Raw genomic sequence first — 27,237 nt, 5'->3', positions numbered from 1 at the left:
AGTGGTTTGTTGCCTGGATTACTGGTTCAGTGTGATTGTTTTAAGAACGTGCATGTCTGATCCTGTGAGGATGTGTGTACTTCACTATAAAGTAAAAAGTTTTCTGTGTCTGTTTCATGCAGCCAAGTGTGTTCAAATGAACCCAAAGGCAGGTGATACCTGGTATTTACTTACATGCCATTCATTTGATGCAGTGTCCAGTGTTGTCTACATGTCTTAGCTGCTACCAAATATGTGTGAGAAGGGAAATATGTATGACTGTAAATACCTATCTATCAGAAAATTCAAAAGATTTTCAATTACTTTAAATAATTTATTTGGCTGGAATGAAAACATGCAACTTGTTCTTACAATGCTGGATCAGTGGGAAGCTGACCTTAAAAGTATTTTTGTACCTCAAGCGGCAGTTATCTTCCTCATCCATCTGTCTCGTTGATCTTTGACATCTCTCTCCTCCTTCACCTCCTCTCTTCTCCATCTTCACCCCTCCCCTCCCTCGTCCAGGAGGACAGTGAGAGATACTCACGTTCTTCACGGATACAAACGGTTTGTAGCCCTCCCTGTGATTCCATCTCCTCATGCCTTTCCTCTGTAATCTTGTCCTCCACCACTTGGAAAATGTTACATGAAGCACATGAAAATGTAAATCCTGGGACAACACAGGGAGCAAGTCAGCGTCACTTAAATATGCCAAATAAAGGCAGCTATTCTATGACTTTACTATGTGTTCCTGTTTTAATTTGCATTATGTTTACCTGTTGTCTAGAAAAATTCAAATGAAAAATGTAAATTTGCACAACACCTTTTCCATCAGTGCAGCAAAAGTCACATTTTTAATGTAAAAAATTAGCAGTAAGTGTTAATTGACAGCAATTTAACAGCCATCAAAAAACGGCACATAATAGTGACTGTAGTTGCATCATGAAAACAGTATTTTTGTTAAAGAGAAACTATGATGATGAAAGAAAATTACACCACTATGCTGGATTTATTGTGTATGCATTCTTTTAATATCAGCTTTTATTTAAGAATGTGCAGCGTCATAAAGCCCTGAAGTAAATCACAGTAATGTTTTGTTTGTTTTTTTACTTTGGTTTTGCAGAGGAGAATTTCTGTAATTTCCACGAGGTCACATAAAACACCCATCAGATGGTTAATAAAAATTCACAGAAGGAAACACGGTGAAATTGAACCACGTGTCGTTGTAGCAGGATACCTCCTGTCATAATCCACTGTTTGCTCGCATTGTTGACGGAAATCCCACATTGTGACCATTTTCCAAACCCTAACCATCCGTTTCATCTCTCACTCTCTCACACAGCTCTCAGACGATGATGAGCGGATGTCAGTGGGAAGCCGGGGCAGTGTCAGGGTCAGTATCACTCAAACAGCACGTGCATCGAAAATCCAAAAGACTCTCTTTAAACCTTTTTCCCCCTTTTAACCATTATCAAATACCTTTTCGCTTCACAAGGACAGACCTTTTCCCCTTGAGTTGAGGCAGTGTGTCTGTCCTTGGTAACTTATTAAGGTTCTGTCAGAGTGGGTGGCACTTGTTGTTTATGATGATATTGTGTCTTCTGCACAGTCGGATCTTGATGCCGTTGGGGCGTATGGTGGTGGGGTAAGGGTTGATGTTCATGAAAGACAATGACTTTTTTTTTTTTTGACTAACAGCTGTTATAGAGACCTCAAAGCATGGAGTAAATCTGTCCTTGTGATGAAATCAGGTTTACATAGAAGGCATAACAATCAGTTACATCTTCTTTTATATTCTGTCCGTTGTATGCGAGGTGAAAGTGAGTCAGGTTTTCTTATGGTTTAGAATTACATAGTCCATGATTGTAGAGCAACATCTATGACGCATTTTTGTCGGCTTGATTTAATCGTTGCAATAAATAGGAAACGCTGCATGAGTGTGGACTTACTTAATAAGTATTATGCGATTCCATCAAGTGATTATGTTCTGTCATGTATTTGTTTTTGCTGTTGCAACATCCACTACCTTGGAGTCAGTCAGGTTTGATTTGGACAAAAAGAACACTGTGTTATAGAGCTATCGCGCTCCAACCAAAACACAGTCCGCACTATTTTAGGCTCTGTTATGTCTCAAAATGCTAAGTGCCATTTCTTCTGTGCTATGTAATGTGGAAAAATTCTTCATACTTATCATTCTCACGGGCGTACGAGATCCAGTATATGTGGTCAGTCACTTCATCAGCTGAATCAGTTAGTTTAGTCATATAATTGCACGTTAATACATTGTGGCCTTCTGTATGCTTTTTACAGCTGTCTGGCCAGTGTTAAGAGTCCATCATGCATGTATGTGCTGTGTTGCTTGGGTTTTCCTGGATTACAGTAGTAATACAGTTGTGCACCAATAAATACTGTTGATTAGGCATTCTGGTTTTGGGTTAAGAAAAGATTTTTCCAGATAGCGTGTTTTCACCCATGGCTGTCCCCCCCTCTCTTTCTCTCACTCTCAGGACTCCCCATCACACTCACACAAGAAGTCAAAGAAAAAGAAGAAGCATAAGCACAAAGACAGAGATGTATGTAAAAACCCAGCCTGTGAATGCACAAACGGGCCTCCACAGAAATGTTTCTCACTCGTCTTCTTTCTCCACAGAGGAACGGCTGTGATGATGATTACAGTGTAATATCCAGCAGGGTTCGTAGTTGAACTGATTGTACTGACATTTGCGTTTGGTCGGCTGTAAAATAAGGGAATGCTAGCACATTTGTGGACAACCTTCAACCTGTCACTCATGACCCTCCTCTTTCTCATGCCGTCAGAGCTCAAGACTCAGTGATGAAAGCAGAGTGTCTCGCTCCTCCAGACTAGACCTAACGGTGCGTGGCGGGCCCCTATCATCCTTAATGCTGACTTGCTGTACAGTAGTCCAAAACAGAATCTAGCGTAACAGTCGCTTTGATGAACCAGATACAGCTGTGTCATGTTGAGGGCAAACTGTCCTGTTAACACTGTAATGCGGAGTTGAATTTTGCTTTGGAAATCATATTTTGGACACAGAAATAATCTCATTGTTTTGGGGCAAACTGCAAGGGGTGGAGTCAAAGAAAACATTCTTGTCAATTTTACAATCTGTTAGTAGAATCTAAAGCAATTTCTTTGTCTTTAAAAACAATCTTGAAGATGACTAAATTTCTGCACTCTGCTGGTTTGTGCACAAGAATTTAATCAACTGGAAAAATGAACAGAACTTGCCTATAGAAGGCAGCAATATGCTTTACATTTCTTCCTGTAGTCATTCCATTCTAGTAGAAGGAAGATCAGAAGCTCCTCAACACAAATAATGTAAATATAAAAAAGAACAGCTAGAGGCCTGTGCTGATATCTTTGATTTTACCTTGTTATTTCTAGCGCTGACACACTTGATTGATATCATATGTTCCAAACCTGCTACATATCAGCATACTCACAGCATGTGATGTGTCAATAAGTTAAACCTCTGTGATGTTGAAACACAGCTGTGCGCTGTCAGACAGATGAATTGAGGATGACATTTAGTTTTGTGGTGTTTGATGTGTCCTCCCCGCAGAGCTCCAGACTAAGTGATGACAACCGGGTGTCTCGTGCCTCCAGATTAGACTTGCAGCCGGTGGGTGGCAGAATTTTGTGTTGAATTCTGAATTTTGATTCAGATTTTCAGCGAGCATGCTGATAATGTAGTTGTTTTGTGTGTTAAAACAAGATGTGGATTGGACTTTTGCTGGGAAGGACCCATTAGCTAGCGCTGGGTCACAACCACACATGTAAAGGCTGGCTAAGTTAAAATGGTTAGATAGAAAAGTATGAAGTTTATTTTATCGTGATTACATTTTTGGCCATATTTCCCTACTTATAGATGAAAATGTTGTCCAGAATTATTTGGATTGGTTTGTGCATGTGTGTGTGTGGGGGGGGGGATTTGATTTGCTACACATTCATACAGCACTGATCCTCATTCACTGCTGTTTAGTTGCGTAGTATGAATGCACTGCTGACAGGTGAAAGTTACGCTTTGGATGAAGAGTTGGGTGATTTAAAAAAAAAAAAAAAAAAAAGATGTTTCTGAAGTTCCTATTGTTTCCTCTCCACCGCCCTCCGCACACTCTCTGCTGTCTTCTTCCCTTTCCTCCTTTTCAGGTCTCTTATGCTTCCTCTGACTTGTACAGCTTCAATGGTCTGTCCTCCTCCAGAAACCCAGGTTCAGCTTTCAATGGTTACCAGGTCTGTATACAGACAAATACTGTAAACACTCACAGGAAAAACACTTAGGTTTGTTGCTACTCTGTAGCTGCAACCTGACCTTCCACCTCTCTGTAGAGAGGGACAACAGAAAAGAGAAGAGAATTTCTCTACAAGAAAAAATAAAATAGTTAAGTTATCATTCATCCTGTTTTCACAACCTTTTCCAACCTGCTGCCCCGCAGACCTCATTCTGTCGCCCGACTTATCTGTTGCAGTTCTGCAGCTCACTCAGTCAGATCACCCAGCAGCTCTATCGTAGGGTTGGTTCCATTCATTTTCAGCTTACCCTTCCCCCGCTGTAACTTCCACAGTGTTAAATGACACCTGTAATTATCAATCACTCACACCAGCTTTCTTTAGAACACCCATAACTGAGCTTGTTTGTTTTCAAAGCAAAGGATTTGATGCTGAAGTCAGCGGCTCTCAGTTAAATGCTTGAACACTTTGTAAATTCCGAGCATTAACGCCAGGTCCGAATGGAGCCAAGTGTCCGACACTAAAGGCCGTAGCTTTTTCACCACTGAGTAGAAGAGCACGTAATAAAATCACAAAATGTAATAATTCACAGCACTGAAGCGTGAGCATACAGCTTACTGTGTGTATCTGTGTGTTTGTGACATGTCACATATGCAGAGCTCCTTATATGAAGACGGTCTCAGTATTGGGCCACGGCGAGTCGCTGGCTCACATGTAAGATTTAAGGGAATTGTGGCTTTGTTGGTTTGACACATCTGAGAGTGACCTGTGAAACGTGTTTCTGTTCCTGGATTGTTAACTGACTAACAGTTAAGTGTCACCGTGTATCTGGTGTGAAGTAATGGAATGGACCATGTGTGAAGTTTGCGTTTGTTTCGTTCTCACACGAGCAAGGCCTTCACTGAATTTTGACTGACTGGAGCTTTTTGCTAATAAGCCTAATATCTGTGAATTGTTCAAAAAGTGAAAAAGAATTTAGATGTACATTTTGAATAAAGCAGATTGTGATTTTTATTCCAAATTGTGGCATCAGTCCTCCCCAGCATGCGTTTATCATTAGTACTCTTGGTGTGAATATGCGCATGCTTGTTTGTTTGCCTCCATGTGTAGACAGAAAACATAACTGTGCGTTTTCTCTGCAGCCTTTAGAGTACACTAGTTATCGCAGCTCCAACTCCAGAGCCTCTTCCCGGGCCAGTTCGGCCCGCGCCAGCCCAGTGGTGAGCCTCCAATCCCCAGACACCCTTCCACCAACGCTGGGGTTTAAATAGCATTAAGCCACATGAACATGATGCTTTGTAACCACAGAAGTCTATGATTGAACTTAGCCATTATCCACTTACACTACAGTTTGGTTTATGATTCACTGACATCAGAGGAATTCTGTATATCATTAGGCCCTGTTCATTCTGGGTGCAACAGTGACTCAGACTTGGCATGATTTATAGAATTTGGAAATGCGCAAGCATTAATTGTTCTGCGTTTAGAATACAAGCAGGTATTTCCTGATGGACCTGTACTGTACAGCACAGCTGTTACAGAATGTTAATGTTTTGTTTTAATGAGCCATGAATGAAAGCTCAGAAAAGCACTGAACTCCCTGTTAATAATGCCTGAAATGTAACTATGAAACACAAGTCTGAGTGTGTGTCAGTCCAGCTCAGTGAGTTCAGAGACGAGCCACAGCACAGTTTCTGTCCATCTGCCACAAGCCTGGAGCTGCACAGTTTTAGTAGAGGCTCGTCATTCACAAAGAACACAGTTTAAAAATGCTTTTCTTTGGATTTAGATCCGTTGATTTATCAGTCACCAGTTGAAAAATGTTCCTTAGAATACACATATACACAATACTCATTTTTTACTTTAAAATGTAGCCTACTACTGTGTGATGTCAGTGATTGATGGGGAAACACCATGACTCAGAAATGTGATGCATTATCTGCTGCCAAACCTTGTTTTTAGCAACAGTGTTCTGAAAGTGGGCCTGTAGGATGCAGTCATTACTGTTCAGGGGCTGGGTCGGACACTTTTTTATTTTCATACATGCAACTAATTCAGTTAATTCTCGTTCAAATTCAAAATGAAGGTGATTATCTTTCCCATCATGAGCCATAACACCAGTCCACACAAAAATAATCTCCAAAAAAAGAACCTGAGGTAACACAATTTACATGTAGAGTAAAGATGGATCTCCTTTTAGTCTTTCTGAGCACTGAGGATTTGTAAATAAGTTCTTCTCTCTGCAACTTCTTTCTATGCTTTTTTTTTTGTTTGTTTTTGTGTGTATTTCTAACTGGCTGGTGTGTGTTTGACTTCTTTGTTGTTCTGGTTCGCCTCCTGGTGGCCGATGTAGGACAACTGCAGCTCTGTTGCCAGTTTTTTGAGGAGCGCGGCCAGTAGCAGTGGCCTCCCCCGAGACCTGGACGATGTTACTATTCCTGACTTTTCCGATGTGAGTGGCTTCGCACCCGCAGGAGGCAGTGATGTGAGCCGAGCTCCTGCTTGGTTGCTTTTTTTGCCGCCGTCCTTCCTCTGTGTGCACTTGGCCCTACAAGGAGGGCTGATTGCACACTGTGTTTGTGTCAGAGGTTAATTTGTGTGTTGACAGTTTATTTTTGTGCGTGTGGCAGAAGATGGCCCAGTGTTTGAAGTGTTTTTGTAACACATGAGCTGCTGTTCTGCTGTGGAATACTGTCTGACTAATCTTTCACCTGTTAAGTTTTGGTGGTTTTAATTTCTGAAGGAGTTTTGACGCCACCCATTCTGATAATTTGCATGGTGTTGCACGTCAAAATAAACTTGTGCCTTTTCTTAATATGTTCATGAGTAGAAAGCAGATTGGAATACTTGGAAGTTTTGTTTCATGTGTTAAAGGCAAATCTTCTCACTGCTGAGGTGCCGTGTGTGAGGATTTAGGGACTTTCTTCCTCCCTCAGTTAGTTTTTGTGGCCCTGTGGCCTCTTCATCACCCTCTGTTTGCTCTGACTCTATTTTATTTGCCTCAACAGGTGGAGGACAGAGATTATCTTGAGAAGGTAAGTGAATTACGTCACCAAATGCTATGTATTTTATTACTCATGATGCAGGAAGTGACAGTTAATGAAGAATTATGAGTGGGTGTTTCATCCTTTATCTGAGTGTAAAAAAAAATAAATATAAAGGAGGGGTTTTTTTTTTCCCCCTCCTCAGGGATCTCGAGCAGCTTCTGCCATAACAGCAGCAACCCTCACCTCCTTGGGCGGGACTTCCTCACGGAGAGGAAGCGGCGAGACTGCTATAAATGTCGACGCAGAGACCTCTATACGAGAAATCAAGGTAATGCTGATGAGGTGTAGCTTCCTCATGCAGGGTTATTCTATCATTTTGACAAAATCATCATGAAAACAAGAATTTACATGGACAATCTGAATCATTTGACTTGAGTAATTCTCTCTAATGTGTGCGTTACATGGAATATGTACTTAATTGAACATAGTTAAAAACAATAACAACAACAGTCAGATAATTAAGATCACAGTTTCAGCTCCAATGATGAATTAATCTTTAATTGGCCAAAATTGTTCATCGTTTTACCGATGAGACTTTAAGAAAAGTTTTCTGCTGTATTATGTCAGAGCAGAAGCTTTTATGTAGTGTCAAATGTCAATACTCATTTGGTTAAATTCAGTGTGGAAGAGGGACAGAGATATTTCTGTCCATGAACGATTCCACAAGACATTAGAGGGCACAAGTCTCACATTCTAGAAAAACTGGATCTTACTGTACTCAGAGATTTATTTTTGTCTAAATCATGTTCTTGTATGAAGTTGCACGCTGTCATGCCATTTTCATTCTTTCTGCAAACACTTCTTGTGCTGTTCTCATTGCCCGGTTACCTTTTTCTGATGCTGTCACGATGCGCTTCTCTGCTCAATGCTGCTGCACTCTTCACCAGGAGATTCACGAACTGAAGGATCAGATTCAAGATGTGGAAACCAAGTACACACAGAACCTAAAAGAAGTCAAGGTATAAGCCTGAGACCCTCACAGAACTCCCAGCTCCAGACTCACTAATCTGAACTAATAAGTTTGGTGTCCCTGACTTTATTTTATAAGACGTGTTGCTTACAGGGCTTTTGAATTGAAATGGAAACAAACAATTAATATTTTGTTGTCCTAACTATAAAATAAATGCTTTATCTAGAAACTCTCCATGGAGTGTTTTAGGAGCAATACTGCTGCTCTAGACTCGACACAAGTGTTGACACACATGGGCAGTGGTATAACTGTAGTCCTTTTGTAAGGCTCAGATGCCGTTCCTGTCATTCATTTTCCCCTGGGCAATGCCGATGTTTTTGTGTATAAACTTGCAAACTGGCGATCTAACCGGCAAAGTTTCACCTGCATGTTGCTTTCTTTCTTTTTTTGTGTGTGTGTGTGTGTGTGTGTGTGTGTGTGTGTATTAGCCTACACTTCTTAACTCACATTTCCACTCACCAGGGTTTACAGTTGTGAAATACAGATACGTATACAGGTTTGACTTCCAAGTGCGTTTTAGCATTGCCTGGATTCTCTGCCTGCTGCACCCCATCTGTTACTCCAAACTGAAACTTTTCCATACCCTTTGACCGAGGAAAGTATGATGTGTTATACCTGAGCCAGCACCTGTTATATTCTTATATTCTGTAAATGTCATGACATTAGGATGCATTAGCAGAAGTGGAGGAGAAGTATCGTAAGGCCATGGTGTCCAACGCCCAGCTGGATAACGAGAAGAACAACCTGATGTACCAGGTGGACACACTGAAGGACTCGCTCATGGAGCTGGAGGAACTGCTGTCTGAGTCACGCCGTGGATATGAGGAGAAAGTCAAGGTACAGCAGTCTTCAAAACTGAGAATATTATAGAATTATGCCACATGTTTGACCTAAAATAAAAGTAAATATTGAAATTGTAGGAAGTCTGAATGGCTTAAATCTGGTTCCTGTTTTGAATAAGAATGGTGTCAAAAAACACCCTTATGACCTATTCCCTTGTGATTCATAGCACTCAGCTGTTGAGAAATGTTAATCAATATGTCATTGCTTGTGAGGTCATACCTCTTCTCGTTAAATGCCAGTAAAGTGTGTTTAAAATTTATTCATCAAAGCTGGTTTCCACAACATCTCAGCCATCTTTAGGGAGACCCCCTTCTCTCGACAGAGGCCTACAAAATATATGAAACGTGGACCTAGACGAGACTTTTCTTGCATTTATTCAATCAATGTTCTGCTTCCACAAAGCCATTTTTATAAAAATAAACATACAGAAACTTTGATGCAAGTAATCAGTCCCAATGAATGAAGCTGCCTTTATATACAGTGTATCACAAAAGTGAGTACACCCCTCACATTTTTGTAAATATTTGATTATATCTTTTCATGTGACACGGAACACTGAAGAAATGACACTTTGCTACAAGTAGTGAGTGTACAGCTTGTATAACAGTGTAAATTTGCTGTCCTCCCAAAAAAACACATCACACAGCCGTTAAAGTCTAAACCGCTGGCAACAAAAGTGAGTACACCCCTAAGTGAAAATGTCCAAATTGGCCCAAAGTGTGGTCACCATAATTTTCCAGCACTGCTTTAAACCTCTTGTGCATGGAGTTCACCAGAGCTTCACAGGTTGCCACTGGAGTCCTCTTCCACTCCTCCATGACGACATCACGGAGCTGGTGGATGTTTAGAGACCTTGCGCTCCTCCAGTTAATGAGTCACATGACATCAGGGAGGGAAAATGACTAAGTGGGGCCAATTTGGACATTTTCACTTAGGGGTGTACTCTCTTTTGTTGCCAGCGGTTTAGACATTAATGGCTGTGTGATGTGTTATTTTGAGGGGACAGCAAATTTACACTGTTATACAAGCTCACTACTTTACATTGTAGCAAAGTGTCATTTCTTCAGTGTTGTCACATGAAAAGATATAAACAAATATTTACAATATGTGAGGGGAGTACTCACTTTTGTTAGATACTGTATACTTACATTATCAAGTGTTTAAATCTGGTTTCACAAATTTTTTCTTACAGAAGACGAGAGAATAAATGCTTTGTTTTGACTCAACACAAACAACACTGCACTCTACTCTCCACATATGCAGTTAAACAGCATTATATCGGTGGTACGCTAGGACATACAACATATCAGCCAAATGAGCACCGTAATGCACATTTCAGGTCTCAGAATGACAACTGTTCAAGTGAAGACGACATACTGACAGCGATGCAAGTAGCTTTCCTATGAAGTTTTTGGTCATGTATGAGATGGACGTTCAAAATGACATCAAAGGAGTTATTGGTTGTCAAGTTGTCTCTTGTTCCTCACAGGAATTCGAGCGAGAGAAACATGCCCACAGTGTGCTTCAGTTCCAGTTCAATGAAATGAAAGAGACGCTAAAACAAAGTGAAGAGCTGCTAAATGTGAGTATTTGTCCCCTGGTGTGAATGTGCCTAACAATGAGTGTGAAAGCCTCCCATGGGCTTAAAAGACAGATACTAAGAAAACACAACTTTACTTAGTTTGTCACGGAGAAAGGGTGCTAGGGTGCATTTCACAGCTTTCTTTTCTTTTCATACACTATTTATATGCTTACACTGCTTTTCTCTTTTTGCTTTCTCTCTCTGCGTCTCAAACTTCAAATCCTTTTCCTGCTGTTTAGGAGATCCGTCAGCTGCGTTTGAAACAGGAGGGTTTTATTAGAGAAATATCTGACCTGCAGGAGACGGTGGAGTGGAAGGATAAAAAAATTGGGGTACGCCCTGCCTATGAGCCCTGGTCCAGCCATTTTGTGTTTTATTATCTTCAGCTTTACTTCTGCTGACATGAATTCAGTATCTCCTTTGCATGAGCTTTCACTTTCACTTTTTTCCCCACCCCATGTACATGTTTGTTTTTACTTCCTTTCGCACTCTGCCACTTGGGGGCGCTGCTCAGGCCTTAGAGCGACAGAAAGAATACACAGATGCAATCCGAATTGAGCGAGATGAGCTCAGAGAAGAAGTGGTGAATCTGAAAGACATTCTGAAGGTACTCAGTCAGTGTGTGAATACTTATTTAAGCCAGCTGTGTGTCATTTTGCAGAGCAAATGTGTGACTCTAAAGTAAAAAATAAAGTAATGTTTGACTTTTTATTTGTCCAGAAACATGGAATAGTATTGGGACCTGATCTGAACATCAATGGAGATGGTGGTGAGGCAGAAGTTGAAGGATCCCCCAGTGCGGACCCTGCTTCCCAACCGACTCAGGGTTCCCAGACCTCTCCAACGGAGGGGAACAGCATGCTCGGTAAGACGCATTGTGAATTAAGAACTTCTTACTGCATGGCTCGGCACAAAACTTTCTGAAGACTTTCATTCCAAAATTTTCGTGGTGATGGAAAAGAAAATGAATCTATGAAAATGAATACTGAGTAGTGAGATTACATGTAGGCATTTTTCTCACAGTTGACATCTGAATGGTTAATGTCAGATTTTGGAGTGAACTCTTCAGTTCAGTGTTGTGCCCCTGGAAGTGTCACTTAACACATTTTTCACCTGAAAGGATAAGTCTGGTGATGGAGATTTCATTCTTAACTTTTGAGCCAATGTTGACGAGACCTCTTTGAGAGGACAATGGCAATTTCAACAAACTCTCTGCTGAGGAAGATTGTGTTACTACTAAACTACTAAATGGACCTTTTTATTATTTTGAATAAATTCCATGAAAAGACCCATTCCTCTGTGCTATAGAACTTAGCCACGCTGTTGTACGTAAATATGCTAGTGCCCCAAATGTGTATTAATCTGCAGCTGAAATAGTCCTGTTTGAGTAACGTTTGCTAAACACTACACTGTCCAGCTGTTTAAGGACATAACAGAGGCTAATTTAAACTGATGTGTTTCTGTAGTCTTTAGTGGAAACCAATGGGCTTGTGGTTCAGACAGGGTAGGGAGGTCGCAAAGTAGTGAGACGGACTAATGCGTTGTTACTTAGTTTTGGTCTTTTCATGAAATTTGCCAACTACAAGTAAAATGTAGAGAAACAGCAGCCTTATCCTTTAAGCAACATCTATCAGACATCTTGCTTTCCTGTAGAAACTAAGATTTCACTTAAAGCAACACCTCACTTCTTCATTAGCAATGTGTTGGCTTCATGTTTCTCTTCCAACTTTTTCACCAGTTCGGCTAATACATATAGTTCTGAATCAAAACTAACTGTGTTAATGCAGGTGGTGTTGGTGTGCAAATGCTGACAGGTCTCTAGAGAGTTAATTCTATAAAACATTTGAGAGTGTAATTTAGAAGCAAATAGTAGTTAATGTGAGGATAAATTTGTATGTATATCTTTGCGACGCCAGCTTCAGGCTTCTTTTCTTGTCACATTGATGATCTGGGAATCGAGAACTTCATTTCGGTGTTCCTGCCTTTCTTCTTCTTGTTCTACTTGTGCTTCTCTTGGTCATCTTGGCTCTGTGCTTCTTTTTCTGGCCACCAAATCATTCAGGCCTTACCTCGACTTCTGCTGATGCACTTCCTTTAGATTTACAGTTTTGAAAATCATGTGTGAAGTCATAACATTTTTTGGCCCTCTATCACCTCTTCACGATCTCTCAGGCAACACAGAGGACACTCAGTTGAGAAGTAGCGGAGAGGAAGAGGTGGATCCAGAGCAGCATCAAGAAATGGTTGAGGAGGCCGAAGAGAATCATTTGAACTCTGATTCACTCTGTAATGTTGCTGATGTCCCCGTACTGGAAACATCTAGTGAAGAACAGCAAACATGCTTAGCCACTGAAGAAGACAATGTTGAAGAAAGTGGCCTCAGCAAGGACTTAAATGTTGACATTGATGACCGTTCAATCACAGAAGCCAAAGATATAAATGTTTGCAGCCCTGGGCTTCAAGGGATTGTAACAAGTTCTGAGGAAAATGTTCCAGAAACAGAAACACCTGAGGGGGGAGATGTTGTAGACATAAGTAACCCAGATTTAGGGGAGACACAAACCACAGGCAGTAGTGTTGAGACACACAGTGTTGACAGAGAGTCATGTAACGACTTTTTAGAAGAGCAAGACAACAAAGGGAAAGATGTTGAGAGAAACAGTTTGAGCAATACGGAGTCATGTCCTCAGCAAAAAGTTGCACAAGATGTTATGAAAGAGAGTTTACCTGACGGGTCTGTCCGAGCTGCATCAAACACCGAACCCCAACAAGAGCCCGAGAACGCCAGAGACGCAGAGAACGACGAGGCAGCGGAAATATCAAATAAATCTCAGCCTCAGGGCGCTTCTGCTTCAGGGAAAAAGAAGAAAAAGAAGAGGAGAAGCAAAAAGAAAGGAGGAACTCATGAAGATAAGGAACAACAAAAAGATGGAACAGCTACAAAAAAGGGCAAAATAGAAGAAGACATTGAATCGGCTGCACGAGATAATGAGACAGAACCGGCAGAACCTGATGTTGAAAACCTCAAAGAATTGAGGGTGGTTCCAGTTAAAAATGAGCAGGCAACACAAGAAACACAGGAGGTAGACAGAATAGAAGCAGTGCACCCCACTGAAAACTGTTCTCACAATGAACCTCTCAAAGAATCGAGGGTGGATCATGTTTCAGGTGAGCAAGACAAGGAACAAAGTTCGGAAACGGAGAATATAGAAGAAGTAGAAGCTGTGGCAACTACTGAAACCTTTTCTCACACTGAAACTCCCAACGAAATAGTACTGGATCATGTTCTGGATGAACAGAACAAGGAAACAGGAACAGTAGAAGCAGCGCAGACAGTAGCACCCGCTGAAAACTTTTCTTGTGGTGAAACTCTCAAGGAAACCTGCACAGATCCCAAAACGGATGAGCAAGACAAGGAACAAACTTTGGAAAGCAAGATGGTAGAAGCAGTGGGATCTCCAGCAAGTCCTGTACCAGAGACCAACCTCAGTACATCTGATCCTATTGACAACTCCAAAGGTGCCGAGAGCTCTCATGGTCTTGATAAAATGTGTACTTCCAGTGTAGATAACTCGAAAAGTGAAGCAGACATCTCAACTAATGTCATCCATACTGATTCAGAAATTGTTGATAGTGTGGAGGGTGAAAGTGGGTCTGCTGATGGGAGGAAATCCGAATGCACAACTAGTAAACCCAAAAACACATTTGAAAGAAATGGGAAGGAAAACACTGAAGCTCAATCTCAAGTTCCAAGCCATGGTCCCAGTGCTGCTGATGAATCTAAATCCACAAACAATTCTGAGACCAACAATAACACATCAGTCTCCCTGTGTTCTACTGATGGCTTCACAGATGGTCTCAAGAGCTTGTCTGGCTCAGAGCCGCCTTCGGAGCTGTCCGCAACCGTGGAGTTGGGCAGCGAGGTTCCTGATAGAGGTCCCGAGGAGGAAACTGTGACAGTCAAAGATGATGAGGAGCCAGGAGCAGAGACAGAACAAGAATCCTTTTCTGCCAGTGCCAGTCATGACGGGGATAATTCAGGGCTAAAAGCAGAAAAAGAGGAGCTGAGTGGAGACTTGAGGGAGGCCGAAGGTTTAGCCGAGCCAGACAGCCTCTCGCTTGACGAAAAAAGAGACAGTTGTGCATCTTTAACGAAAAACACTGACGCAATTGACGGCGAAAAGAGTCTGCTGGAGACCGCAGTGACGGCAGAACAACTGGATGATGTAAAAAGCCAGACATTACAGTGTGAGGATCCGATTGATGAATCCAATGCAGCCGTGTCCTCTGAAACAGAAGAGATCGATACCATTAACACGTTAAATACACCAGACTCTCCAAAAGAAGCCACTGAAATTGGGTCCTCTATCAAACAGGACCACAGTACTGAAGAATCAGCTGTAGCAGAAGATCCAGAACATAACAACAGTCAAAAGGATCAGCAAAGTGAGACACCTGTTTGTCCTTCGGCAGAGCAACTGCATGAACCCAGCAAAGACGAGTCTGGGGAAAATGATGCATCTCAACCCACCCTGGAGGACAGTGATGAAGGGGGCGGTGAAGATGAGGAAGGGCAGTCTTTTGATTTTGATGACATGGATATGGAGGCGGCTATAGTGACACATCTTTCTAAAAATCCAAAAAAGGAAGAAGTCGAGGAGGGAGTTGAAGTCATGTTAGACGACAGCAGCAATGGTAGTTCAGAGTTGTGCCAAAGAAATACTGAGTCGAATGAGAGTACACCAGACGAGCCAGAAAGCAATGCTGAGAAGTGTACGGTCGATGGGGGTCACCAGATAGATACACTAGATAAAGCGTCAGATACTGTGCCTCAAGACAACCAACACTCTTCGGCTCACGAGGAGGCCCCGTCTGAAAATGCTTGTGAAAAGCCGAACAGCGTGCCTGAGGAAGACGTAGGTGTAGCAGAGGAGCCCGGGCACATCATAGAGGAAGGACATGTTTTGAATGTTGGGGAGGTGGCTGTTGATGCAGAGAACATTAACCAGGCTGTGTCTTCGCCCATAGAGGAAGGATTAGACGCCATGAAGCACGAGTTGCAGGGCGAAGATTTGGTTTTGCCAAAGAGTGCAGACCAAGTGGCCAGCAATAAAGAGCCAACGCAGACAGGGAAAGATGCGAAGAAGAACAGCAAGAAAGGCAAAGGCAAGGCCAAAGAGGACTGTAAGATGTCTTAGCTTATACATGGTATATAGTATAGTCTTTGCTTAGCTGTTTGCAAAGTAGTAAAGTAAATAAATGCTGATCCTTCCAGCACTTTGATTCTTTCCCATTTGACTAATGGTGCAAGTATGTACATTCTTTTAATTAAATTCCATATAACCAGTCCAAGATCCATACATGAGTTTTCTTTGAAGTTAAATGTGCAAAAACAATTGATTTGTGTAGAGATGGGAATGTAAACGGCTTGGTAACAGTAGACTTTATCATTGGACAGTACTGTACTTGCTATATCAGTTAACATTATTTTGTTATTGATGCACATGTATCGTGCTGCTTGTAATGTGTCACGGATAATATTGCAATATTTTCTCATGCTACAGTTCCAGGAACTCATACATGTATTCATTTCATAGGTGTACAATAAAAAAAAAAAAGCACACATGTTAATTGGTCATTCTCATTAAGACTCCTGCGAACTAGCTTTTCCATGTCCGAGCTGTAGTGTTGAAAGTTGTGATGGTTAAAAATGAAAAATGCTTGGAGACGCTGTTCTGTTTAGGGGATGTAGGGATTAATAAGACTGTTGTTTGACAACAAATCCATTTCCATCTACGAGGACTCTGGATTCTAAAGCACAGAAAATGTATGTTTGTGTTTTGTTGCACTGAATGGAAAAGATGAATGTGGTGGGTCCACACTGAAGTGCCAATAAATACCCTGCTGTTACCAGATTGAAACGTTTGAAGGCATCTTTGTAATGAAATTCTTTCAGTGACATACTCTAAGCTTTTGGCAAGAAATGTTACTACCATCCAATTAGAATAGATGTCCAGATCTTATTATTGTGTTGTCATACAGTATGAACGTAGTCCTGCCAGCTGTGTGCTCTTGCATTGACCGTACTCTCCACAGTTTGTGCATGCTAACATTCCCCCTCACACTCCGCTCCATCACTATCCCATGGATGCCTGCTCTGTTGCATGCATCAACCTCCCACCCTGACCCAGCCCCCCCCTCTCACCATGTCCTTGGCTCCTCCCACCCCTGGTATGTTAACTCATTTTTTTTCATTTTAAAGATGGAGTTAAAATTATTGGTGTTGCATTGTGATGCATGCCATTCTGTTTGCATTAATGGTACGTGACCAAGACTCAGACGTCAAATGAGTTTTTCTGAGACGTCGTCGTCGTCGTCTTCTCAAACATGTGCTTTATCTTTTAGAGATCCGCCTGAGGAAACTGGTGGATGAGCGTGAAAAAATGATCGAGCAGGTGGGTCATTGATTCATCCATTATCTGAGACCGTGATGTGGCTGTCATGAGCTTTACTTCTGATTCAGCTGTAGCCTCTCACATACACCAAGAAGACATTTTACTGCTAACAGACAGACCTATGTATATTTCAATTTCTAAATATGTGGTTGTCCCATTACTGGTAAGATTGATGTATCTACAATATAATGATCAACTTTATGCTGCTCATATGTTTATTCTGAATACGGCAGTTGTCTTTTAAAGAGTGTTTACGGGAAAAGATTATATTCTTAATCTTAATGTGAACAAATCCCATTAAAACCCAAAATAAACAATGAATGGATCCCACTAACAAGTGTAGTGTTGTGTGTGTGTGTGTGTGTGTGTGTATTCAAATCCTGATGTATATATGTATGTATGTATGTAAGCTACAAGTACTTATTTATTAGTTACTAGTAACTATTCCTGTTTTACAAGTAACAATTGATTAGATACTAGTACTTAATTTTTAGTTGCTAGTAACTATTTTTTACTAGTGCCATTTGCCATTGAAATCAATGGGACGCTGCAGTTCAGATATCAACTATTCATTAGTTACTAATACTGTAAAACTTCAATTAATAGCTGAGTCCCAAATAGCCGCCTACCCCGTTTACTGGCCTTGTGTGGGAACACATTTTGACAAATAAACGCAGGTCTCCATTAGAAGCCTGGTCTGGTTTTTATAGAAGTTCTTTGGATATATAAAAACATCTTAAACTCTGCCGGGGCGCCCGCTCTAGCTGCTTCTAAGCTGCTTAGATCGATAATACAAATATTAATGTTTAAACCTATGATCGATATGTCAGTATGGACATGCAGCACATGGTTAGATACCTTTGAAGCGCTCGTTAAGTCCGAATGTGTCCTTCCTTGATTACTTATCTTCCTTTAGTCTGTAAGGGTCCACCGATCAAAAGAACCAAAACAGCTTTTCATAAAATGAATCAAAGTTGTGCATCCTGTCATGTGAAGTCCATCACTCTCTGTCTGCTAACTTCTCTCATCCTGCACCCTGTTGTTGTTCTCTTTACGTTGCTGTCTTCAAAATAAAAGCGCATAAGCAGTCTGTCGGAGCTAGACCAAATGAATAACATGTATTTGATCATTTATATATATATATATATATATATATATATATATATATATATATATATATATATATATATATAAAATATTCATACTGTTAATAAACTCTTTCAGTTTTGTGCGAAAGGAATTAAAGGCCTGTCCCAAATATAGATGGGGTCAATTCAGTGATTTTAGCAAATAAAAGCCCGGGCTATTATATAAAGTTTTATGGTACTTATTCGAATAGTTACTAGTATCTCTTTCCATTTTACTAGTATCTATTATTTATATATGATACTAGTACCTATTCATTAGTTACCAGTAACTATTCCAAAAGAAACTAGTTACATTTTCATTCTTACTACTAAATTTTCTTTGGTGACTAGTAAAATGATAAATAAAATGGCCTGCCATACCATTATTGTCCAGAATCTATTAAAAACCCATCAGTGAGCCACACATTCCTCTATTTCCATTACACACACACACACACACACACACACACACACACACACACACACTGTAGTTTACTCAGTCCCACACTAGAGCACCAAATGTGCACTATTTACTCCCATTTGTGTAATGTTTGCTAAACACTACAGTGCTCAGATGTTTTGAGAAATGTCTTTTGCTCAAAAATACCAAGGCAAGTTCTTTGTGTGAAAACCTACGTAGCAATATGCCTGATTCTGAAATGACTGGGCTTTTTTCTTCTTTCTTTTTTTAAACAAAGCCATATATTTAATGTATATCCTCCAACGTGCTGAGTCCCACAGAACGCATGGTTGGTTTTGGTATTTTCATTGGATTGGTTGCAGTGTAACACACAAACATTTCCTCAACTGAGAAAGTGTGTGTGTGAGCTGTCGTATGTTCCTCATGGAGCTTAAGAAATGCACTAAGGTTGTAGCTGGGTGAGTCATCTATGAGCTGATGTGTTATGGCTCCGTTTACAGGTAAAGAAGCTAAAGGCCCAGCTGGAACAGAAGGCACAGAAGAACGGCACAGAGAACACAAGTCCAGATGGTGAAATTCTTGAAAACGGCACTGATCCAAACATAATAGAACTGCAGAGTAAGTTTTCATTAGCATGAAAACAGACCCGCAGTTTGATGTTTTATTGTCTCCTAAAACTTTTTGCTTTTGCTCAAATCTTTCCAGGAGATTCAAGCAGGCAAATAAGCGACATGAAGTTCAAACTTGTGAAGGCAGAGCAGGAAGTCACGGCTTTGGAACAAAATGTAAGCTGAGAAGAGTTCTGAACTGACAGCGTACCTAAAAACATGACCTCGTTCTCACTTATGTTTGTATTTCTTTGGTCTCCAGGTGGCCAGACTTGAGGGTCAGGTGACACGCTACAAGACTTGTGCAGAGAACGCGGAGAAAGTGGAGGACGAGCTGAAGGCAGAGAAACGGAAACTGCAGAGAGAGGTAGAACGTTGTTTTCTCACACTGGCAAAAAAAAAAATCTTAATCTCTTAATTCCAATATATTCTCTCTTACCACCTGACTCGATAGCTGCGGTCAGCGCTGGACAAGGTCGACGAACTCGAGTCGAACAACAGCCACCTGTCTAAACGACTGGACAAGATGAAGACTAGTCGTGGCATGGCGCAGACTCCATAGAAATGTCCCCACACATCATCTCCACCTCCTCTCTATCCAAAACTGGCTGGTAATGAAGTGGAAAAGGGTCATCCTGCAATATGGGGTTCTCTTGCAGCTGCCTCATAGTAACCATAAGAAAAAGAACAAAAAAAAGAAATCAAGACTCTTAGTTAACATATCCACAGAATAGAGAACACCAACAAGCAATGTGCCATTACTTTGTCTATTTTCTGTCCGATGAGAATTCTTCGTAGCATTGTACACACACCCTGAAAAAGTACATGCGGTGCGGGAGCAGATGTTCGGGTACGAACATCTGCACGGCTCTGCTAGAAGGGTGAATGGGCCACATGGAGAGTCCCGGGACTGAACGGCACCAAGACGACTTCTCTGTTGTCCAGCGTAGCGAGAGACAAAATGCTGCACTGCCCTCTTTGCGCCGCCTCTCATCAAGATTCAAGGTATTTACTTGCTCTTGCGCATGGAGGACGGAGAAAAGACAAACAGTTTCCCAGGCCCAAGACTGTTGACCTTCGTTGCCGAGAAGACATGAGTGCTGTATGTGTGAATGAAAGAGCAAAATGAATGAGTATTTTCCTCCTCAGACCTTTTCCTGATTTGCATCCAAAGCCAAACTATTTTTAAAGATGTAAGTTCTTGGGTGTGTTTGTCACTTGTGGTTAAACTGAACGATACCTGTTTGCAGACAAAAGGATAGCTCACTTTTTACAGAGCACCCCCGACACCATATAATCACCACAGTCAGTAAGTCACCAGCTTTAAATTGTAGTTCCTTTCTGTAGCCAGCGGCTTGATGCGGGTTATTGAACGTGGAACAGTTTGACCCACAGCGTGTAACTGCCCTTCTGCTAAGCATATCTCCGAGCTTCTTCCTGCTCCATGTAGTCAGTCACTGGTTGGCTCTTGTGCACACATTTCACTGTTGAGACTTACTGAAGAGATGTGACAACGGGGACTCACAGCAGTGTTAGCAGGAGATACTGAACGCACTGGGGAGATGCTGCTTCACTGTTTACAAAGCTTTCAGATGTTTGTAAGGAGACATAAAGAAATGTAATCTTTGTGCAATAAAAGTTCAAATCATATTGGTATCTGTACACCTGTGTGTTTTAGTCCTGGACCATGCTTTATTCTGCAAATGCCATCTTCATCGGGGCCATATTAGAGGCTCAGCTTGACAGTTCATTCTTGACCTTTGAAACAGAAGTTTGGAAAGCTCTAGAACGAGTGGACCTTGAGTTGAGATTGTTGTCAATATCACATTTATGTAGTCACTTAATCTATTAGTAACATACAGCAGGGAATTTCTGCCACCATGACAAACACATATTTGCTCCATCTCTTATTATAATATAAAATAAAAATGTGTTAAGTGCCTTTTCATGTGACAATATTTTATGTTATAACATTTTCTCGCTACTGGATAATAAATTAATCAGTTTTTAAAAAATAAAGTACTTTTTATTAAGTCATGTTCAAGTGAGCAAATATCTTTTTGTCTTGGCAGCAGTGTATGTTACTACCATAATCAGGCCGTTTTACAAGAGAATCTAAATGTCACTACGTACATGTACAAGACGACACAGCAATCGTCTTTTCAAAATGGTCTTTACTAAATACAATACTCAGTTCAAACGGAACAGTGGTATAAAGAAAAATATAAATGACTGGATAACATCCAGTATTACACGCTTCACTCTCAAGGGAAGATATTCTAGATTTCTAAATTGGGCACGTTGCCTGTGAGCAAATTAGCTGTGAATCTTCAGTCATTTTTGTTTTCTGAGTTTGTTTTTCTTATTTTAAAAAAAACAATAAAAAGGCCTGGTGTAGGCTGACTTGGATGTTAGGTTGGGTTTCTAGGAATTACATGAGCTCCCCAAAATGATAAAGGTGCATCTTCTCTAAAGAGATGGACTTATTCTGAACAGTAAGGTTGAAAGCACAGAATGTGCCGTCGTGTATTGAAAAATTTAGATTGGACTTCATTGATCCTTGTAATGTCTCGCATACCTACAATTCACTGATGTATGCATTTCTCTGTAAAGTAACACCACTGATTGAGGTTTTTTCCTCTGTACAGTCTGACACACATCGGGGTACTAAAGCATTGTCAATTGCAGAGGAGTTATGCAACATGTTTAAATTTGATCAACTTGCAGTGAAACTCACCTTGGTGTGCAGCATGCATAAAAGTAATAACATGCCGGAATGTCTTTTTCACAAGCCTACTATGAGAGAAACTGAGGATGAGCGCTGCTGTAGCTGGAACACTAGTGACAGTGACTCTTAGAAACACTGTCTATATTTGTCTGAGTTTTGCTAATGCAGCAAAAAAAGCTTTGCTTTTATTTTCATCATTATGCAATTTGTTGCATAAAGATATTCTAAATATGTTTAATGTCTAAAATATTCCATACTTTCCAAACTTGATCCATTCCTCAGCAGGAAACATCTATACATTGGCCACTTTCTGAGACATGTGTTTTGTTCACAACCAAAGAGATTCAGTTTACTGTCAAACAGGAATAAGGAAACCAGAAAACCTTCACCTGTAAGAAGCTGGAATCGGATAATTTTGCCTTTTCTTCCCCATAAATTACTTAAACCGATTAATCGGTGATTCATTTAATTGGTGACAACTAATTGATTAATTGCTGCAGCTCTACAGACTGTAACTTTGTTATAATCACATTCATGTTCCAAGCTGAAAGTCAGATGAACAAAACAAAGCTGAAGAGCAACACAGGTGTTTTATTGGCGACTCCACATTTCCCTGCACACTTATCCAGGCTTGGTGAATGGACTGCTGGGTAATGTACTGTCAGAGTCCTCCTGCCTGGCTGTGCTCGACAGATTGTCAAAGTACGTCCGCTTTTGGATGCGCTGTATCATACGGCGGCCATAAAAGTCCCGATAATCTGCCGGGAGTTCATCCAGAGTGTGCAGGGCCCTCTCCAGCGCCTGAAGGGCCCGGGTCGCAGCCACGGGGTCTTTATTACCGTACGGGTCCTTTTTGTCGTAGCTGTCAGCAGGTAGATGGCGCCAGAACACATTCACACCCACACCGAACTGCAGTGCCAGGGTGTTGTGGAACCACAGGGCTGAGGACAACAAAAGGGACACTGCATCATGTTATGTCTTTTATACATGAGAAACTATTTACCCAAAATCCCATGTAGCTGTTGATGCATCAAAGTTGCTATAATACTAACAGTGTTCTGTCTTACGTCAGTGTTTTACATCTGTGTGCTACAATTGAGTTCTATGAGAAGAAGTGGCTTAACAGTCAAGCAGATGGAAAATCTGCAGGTGTGACTGCAGGAAGATCTGGTTCATGGGGGCAGCTCGCCTTACCAGGGATAAAAAGTAGATCTCCAGGCTCCAGCACACACTCGTATCTCTTTGCCTTCACAAACTCAGGAAACCGTTGCAGGTCTGGGGAGTCGATGTCCAGGACCTCTGATTTATCACCTGATGGGTTCGATTCAAATTAAAAGGGTACGATAAAATTAGACCAAGCTATTAAAAAAAACAACAAATATTCATCCAATCAAATTATATCAGTTTGAGTTTAATATGAAAGTGGACCAGGCTGGTGAAGTGTATGTTGAGCATTCAAACAAACTGGCATCTTTCTATAGCCACTTGCCTGACAGGTAGAGGTGCAATGCATCCTGGGGGCTGTAGAGAACCACTCTCTTCATCCCCGTCACCTGAGCCAGCAGGTTATCCATCACCTGAGGGAACAGGCCCCAAAGACCAGAAGAGGGAGAGCTTACTGAGGCCAGTGTCTTTAGAAATTCAAACCTCAAAAATATTTACCCACATGAAGCAACCTGAACAAACGACGAACCGCAGAATACTCACATCATAGTGCGTCCACAGCTGCAGACCGCAGGAGCTGATGCGGAACACACTGGAGAAAAACTGATCCGGTGCAAAGAAGTGCGGGATGTGAAAATCCTCTGCCAGGTCTGGGAACTGTTTGCTCAGATCAGCAGGTTCCTGTGAGAGAGACATTTATATTCCGGGTCAAGAGCTTCTGCAGAGTCAGACAAGAGAGGACAGAAAACATTTTAAGTGGAAAGAGAAACGTACAAAAAAATGAGAACCTTTCGAACGTCCTCTCCCAGTGATCGCAGATAATAGCTCTCATCCTAAAATAAGACCAGGGACTTTGGGTCATTAAAATATATAACATACTGCAAAAGAAGTACATACCATATCTTTGCTTCATGAGCCTTACCTCACAGAGGAAGAAGTCAGAGTGTTTTATTTCAGAAGCCCGTTTCACAAATTCATTGAATGTCAGCGTCCTGTGAATAAAGAAGTGTAGCTGGGAGCAGAGAAGGAGCACCGATTTGTCTTTCTGTTTGTGTGTGAGGGACAGCTCACTTGTACACAAAGTTTTTGTGAAGGAAGTCCATCTGTGGCACAGCGGATACGTGAATCTTCACTTCCTTGTCTCCCCCTTTCTGTCCAAGATATTCAGCTGTCCACTTCTCCAGGCATGGTCCGAGACACGGGCCTCTCAGCACTGCTGGTCTGCGCTGGAGAAGAGTCATTATAATTTAGCTGCCCCCCAGGATAGATTTTACTCAAGTCCCAATCTGCACACCCTGTCTGATGGGGAAATTAAGGCATTTTTCAGGCTGGAATGGTCTTATGAATAGACACTACACAAATGCATTATAAGAACTGTAGGAGTTTTTTGGAACTTGAGTGGTAGAGAATAAAAGTCAGGATATCTCAACCTCTTCTGCCGAGATTTTGACCATTCTTTATTTTATGTGCAACACTAAAACACTGGAGTAACAGGTACTCATTTGAGACACTGAACAAATCACTTGATTATGTCCTTAAAAGTTTAAATGAGAGAACTTCATGCTTGTTCTTTGACAAACTGAAACCGGAGAATATTTGGTGTTTTTGCGAAGTAAATATCTGAAATTATTAACTGATTGTCAGGTGATTCAATTTCTTTCTAATCTGTCATTATCACATGCTGCAGAACATTATTGTAAATGTGACCAAGAACCAAGACCAAATGCATACCAGGAAGAGCGATTCAGCTATAAACTGCCCTTTAAGGCGTCGTGCAACACTGAGAATAGCAGCTGCCCCCGGTTGGATCATGTACATTTCTGTAGTCGCGCTTTCCTGCAGCCATAAAGACCGACACGTGTCCCCAGGAAGCAGATTTATCTTACCTTGGGGTAGATCTCTCGCAGAAAAACGTCCTTGTCTACTTCTGTAAATATCGGCACCGGTACTTTTTCCTGGAGCTCCATTTAACCTGCTTCAGAAATTCACCAACTAATGAAAGTAAACAGCTCCGGAACTTCCGGGGTGTTACTTTGTCACTTTCCCCATAGAAACAAAACATGACAAAGTGAAAACCAACTGTAAAAAGAAAAAAAAATACTATTATTACTTATATAACATAAATTTTGTTCATGAAATATTAAAAACTGCGTCACTATTTAAGTATTTTGTTTCATTACTATCTGTATTTTTAATAGTTGGTCTTTGTTCCTCGCCGGACAATACAAGTACACGGACAAGAAGGCCAGAGGAAAAAAAAAAAGATGGCGCTGCCCATGTTAAGAGGTTGTTCCAGGTTGCCGTCAACATTTAGCTTTACTCGTCTGTTTTTAAATGAAAGTGTCATCCATAACCGGTCCGGTAAAACGCCGCTACGTCCTTCATCACCAGCCGCTGTGGTAGCAGCAGCGGTCCGCCTTTACAGCTCCGACCAGGGCGGACAGAACCAGAACCAGAACCAGAACCAGAACCAGAAGGTGGTGGTTGTTGGCATCCCAAACCCTTTCATCTGGTTTCGCACCCGAATATACTACTTTCTGATAAAGGCTTACTTTGATAAAGAGTTCAGCATTGAAGAGTTCACGGAGGGCGCGAAGCAGGTCTGTAAGAACCTGTAAACAGGTGGTGTTAAGTGGTTGTTAGCTAACGTTAGCTACAACTTCTCTGACAGCTACACATTTATTTATCGTCATTTGTTTGTCTCTGCGACCTAAAACCCAGTTAATACCGTGTTAATTCTGTTCTGCTGAACGTTTTGTTTACTCTCGCAGGCCTTCTCCCATGTTTCCAGACTGCTGTCACAGTGTCAGTTTGAAGCTTTGGAAGGGCTCGTGGCCAAAGACGTGAGTATGGGAACCTAGCAAGTCCAAACTTGTGCTATCCATCCTGTGCCATAACCTAATACGATCACTTGATTACTCAAGCTGATCCACAATTCAATATTATATACTAATGGTATACAATGTGCACTCTTTCTGTGTGTACTGCGGTTAGATCTGCCTACAAAGAGCAACAGCTGAATAAATGTCAAAAATAGAAAGTGGCTGTCAAACATATTTCATAATTTACAATTTTCTGAGATCTTTTTGGACCTGCTTTACCAACATCCACAACTATGTCTTATGTTCTGCAGCTCTGAGTCCTGCTCCCATTTCCTTTGTGCATTAGATTGTGGGATAATCGTGTACATCATGGATGTGATAATCACAGTGGGCTCTGGCCTAACATTGACATGTTTCCAATCAGTTCCACACAGTGATCTTTACAGATTTTTAAATTAGAAAAATAGAGCATTGGTATCAGCTTGGTATCTGCAGATACCCTTAGCTGAGGTATCAGGTACTGGCTTTTTTAGTATAGTATTTTTGCAGTGTGAACCTGCTAAAAATTGGTGTACTATGGAACAGGGACACCATCTCTCCCATGTTTACTCAAAAATAAGAGCCTTGACCCTCACAATTCTACTGTTCAAGATACTGCATCCTGTTGTTTACGAAATACATCTAAAAAACAAACAAACACATATTTCATAAGTTCTGTACAATTTTCAAGGCAAGGATAACAAGTAACATAGAGGTGGGACTAATTTCATTTGTGTGGGAACTCCTAATTAAGAGGTTCCACTATAACTGGACTTCCACCCTAGGACGTGGATTAGTATTCAGGTCAGAATACCTCAGAGACAGTCTGAGATGTAAGAAAGGATCAGCCCACTGAGTGCCTTTTAAAAAAAACAAAACAGTAAGATCAGTTCCATACTACGCTGAAACTCAGCAAAGAAAGGCAGGGATGATGTTTTCTCTTTCTGGTGCCAGTGTGAAGTCAAGCAGCCGCATGTTAGTTAGTTGTATCCTGGACAAACAGGACTGACTAATACCAGCAGACTGTATAGAATTATAATAGACAAGGCCAGTGTTTCCAGGAGCCCTCAGTGTGATATATATTATAGTTCTGAGTACTCGCAAGAATATTTACAATTAAGGAAATAAGTTCAAATATATATTTCTATGGGCGGTGCGGTGGTGCAGTGGTTGGCACTGTCGCCTCACAGCAAGAAGGTC

At 41.2% G+C, this 27,237-nt stretch overlaps 3 protein-coding genes across 6 annotated transcripts in view; 2 read left to right on the top strand and 1 right to left on the bottom strand.

Annotated features, from left to right (window-relative positions):
• The window catches only part of lrrfip1a (leucine rich repeat (in FLII) interacting protein 1a), a 48,270-nt gene extending 27,336 nt beyond the window's left edge, over positions 1-20,934 (top strand). Inside the window, exons 7-32 of the mRNA XM_046053274.1 lie at positions 385-546; positions 1,322-1,372; positions 2,487-2,552; positions 2,630-2,671; positions 2,797-2,853; positions 3,564-3,623; positions 4,151-4,234; positions 4,889-4,945; positions 5,374-5,451; positions 6,585-6,683; positions 7,240-7,266; positions 7,421-7,546; positions 8,166-8,237; positions 8,915-9,085; positions 10,581-10,673; positions 10,913-11,005; positions 11,188-11,280; positions 11,394-11,538; positions 12,846-15,870; positions 16,238-16,255; positions 16,783-16,904; positions 17,079-17,128; positions 19,177-19,294; positions 19,382-19,461; positions 19,547-19,651; positions 19,739-20,934. Of these exons, the coding sequence (XP_045909230.1) occupies positions 385-546; positions 1,322-1,372; positions 2,487-2,552; positions 2,630-2,671; positions 2,797-2,853; positions 3,564-3,623; positions 4,151-4,234; positions 4,889-4,945; positions 5,374-5,451; positions 6,585-6,683; positions 7,240-7,266; positions 7,421-7,546; positions 8,166-8,237; positions 8,915-9,085; positions 10,581-10,673; positions 10,913-11,005; positions 11,188-11,280; positions 11,394-11,538; positions 12,846-15,870; positions 16,238-16,255; positions 16,783-16,904; positions 17,079-17,128; positions 19,177-19,294; positions 19,382-19,461; positions 19,547-19,651; positions 19,739-19,846 (5,202 nt within the window). The 3' untranslated portion in view covers positions 19,847-20,934. The remainder of the gene's footprint in view (positions 1-384; positions 547-1,321; positions 1,373-2,486; positions 2,553-2,629; positions 2,672-2,796; positions 2,854-3,563; positions 3,624-4,150; positions 4,235-4,888; positions 4,946-5,373; positions 5,452-6,584; positions 6,684-7,239; positions 7,267-7,420; positions 7,547-8,165; positions 8,238-8,914; positions 9,086-10,580; positions 10,674-10,912; positions 11,006-11,187; positions 11,281-11,393; positions 11,539-12,845; positions 15,871-16,237; positions 16,256-16,782; positions 16,905-17,078; positions 17,129-19,176; positions 19,295-19,381; positions 19,462-19,546; positions 19,652-19,738) is intronic.
• A 1,649-nt stretch (positions 20,935-22,583) lies between these two features.
• Positions 22,584-25,958, bottom strand: tyw5 (tRNA-yW synthesizing protein 5). 4 transcript variants are annotated; one of them, XM_046055112.1, is made up of 10 exons: positions 25,905-25,958; positions 25,729-25,788; positions 25,063-25,255; positions 24,248-24,402; positions 24,099-24,168; positions 23,965-24,009; positions 23,720-23,857; positions 23,502-23,589; positions 23,207-23,323; positions 22,584-22,953 (listed from the first exon to the last, which is right to left on the bottom strand). In XM_046055112.1, exons 3-10 carry the CDS (start codon positions 25,141-25,143, stop codon positions 22,634-22,636), a joined length of 1,014 nt encoding a protein of 337 aa, XP_045911068.1. In that variant the 5' UTR covers positions 25,144-25,255; positions 25,729-25,788; positions 25,905-25,958; the 3' UTR covers positions 22,584-22,633. The 4 variants fall into 4 exon arrangements, with proteins under 4 accessions (XP_045911068.1, XP_045911069.1, XP_045911070.1 ...); XM_046055113.1 differs by lacking the exon at positions 25,905-25,958 and having other exon boundaries at positions 25,063-25,151; positions 25,729-25,786; XM_046055114.1 differs by lacking the exons at positions 25,729-25,788; positions 25,905-25,958 and having other exon boundaries at positions 24,248-24,475; positions 25,063-25,144.
• The window catches only part of maip1 (matrix AAA peptidase interacting protein 1), a 4,671-nt gene continuing 2,854 nt past the window's right edge, over positions 25,421-27,237 (top strand). Inside the window, exons 1-2 of the mRNA XM_046055115.1 lie at positions 25,421-25,776; positions 25,948-26,019. Coding sequence (XP_045911071.1) covers positions 25,441-25,776; positions 25,948-26,019 — 408 coding nt within the window. The 5' untranslated portion in view covers positions 25,421-25,440. The remainder of the gene's footprint in view (positions 25,777-25,947; positions 26,020-27,237) is intronic.

This window comes from Micropterus dolomieu, linkage group LG07 (assembly GCF_021292245.1).
Source record: "Micropterus dolomieu isolate WLL.071019.BEF.003 ecotype Adirondacks linkage group LG07, ASM2129224v1, whole genome shotgun sequence".
NCBI classification, from domain to species: domain Eukaryota; kingdom Metazoa; phylum Chordata; class Actinopteri; order Centrarchiformes; family Centrarchidae; genus Micropterus; species Micropterus dolomieu.
The sequence above is the reverse complement of the archived record's forward strand: the minus strand, read 5'-3'. Positions and strand labels throughout refer to the sequence as shown.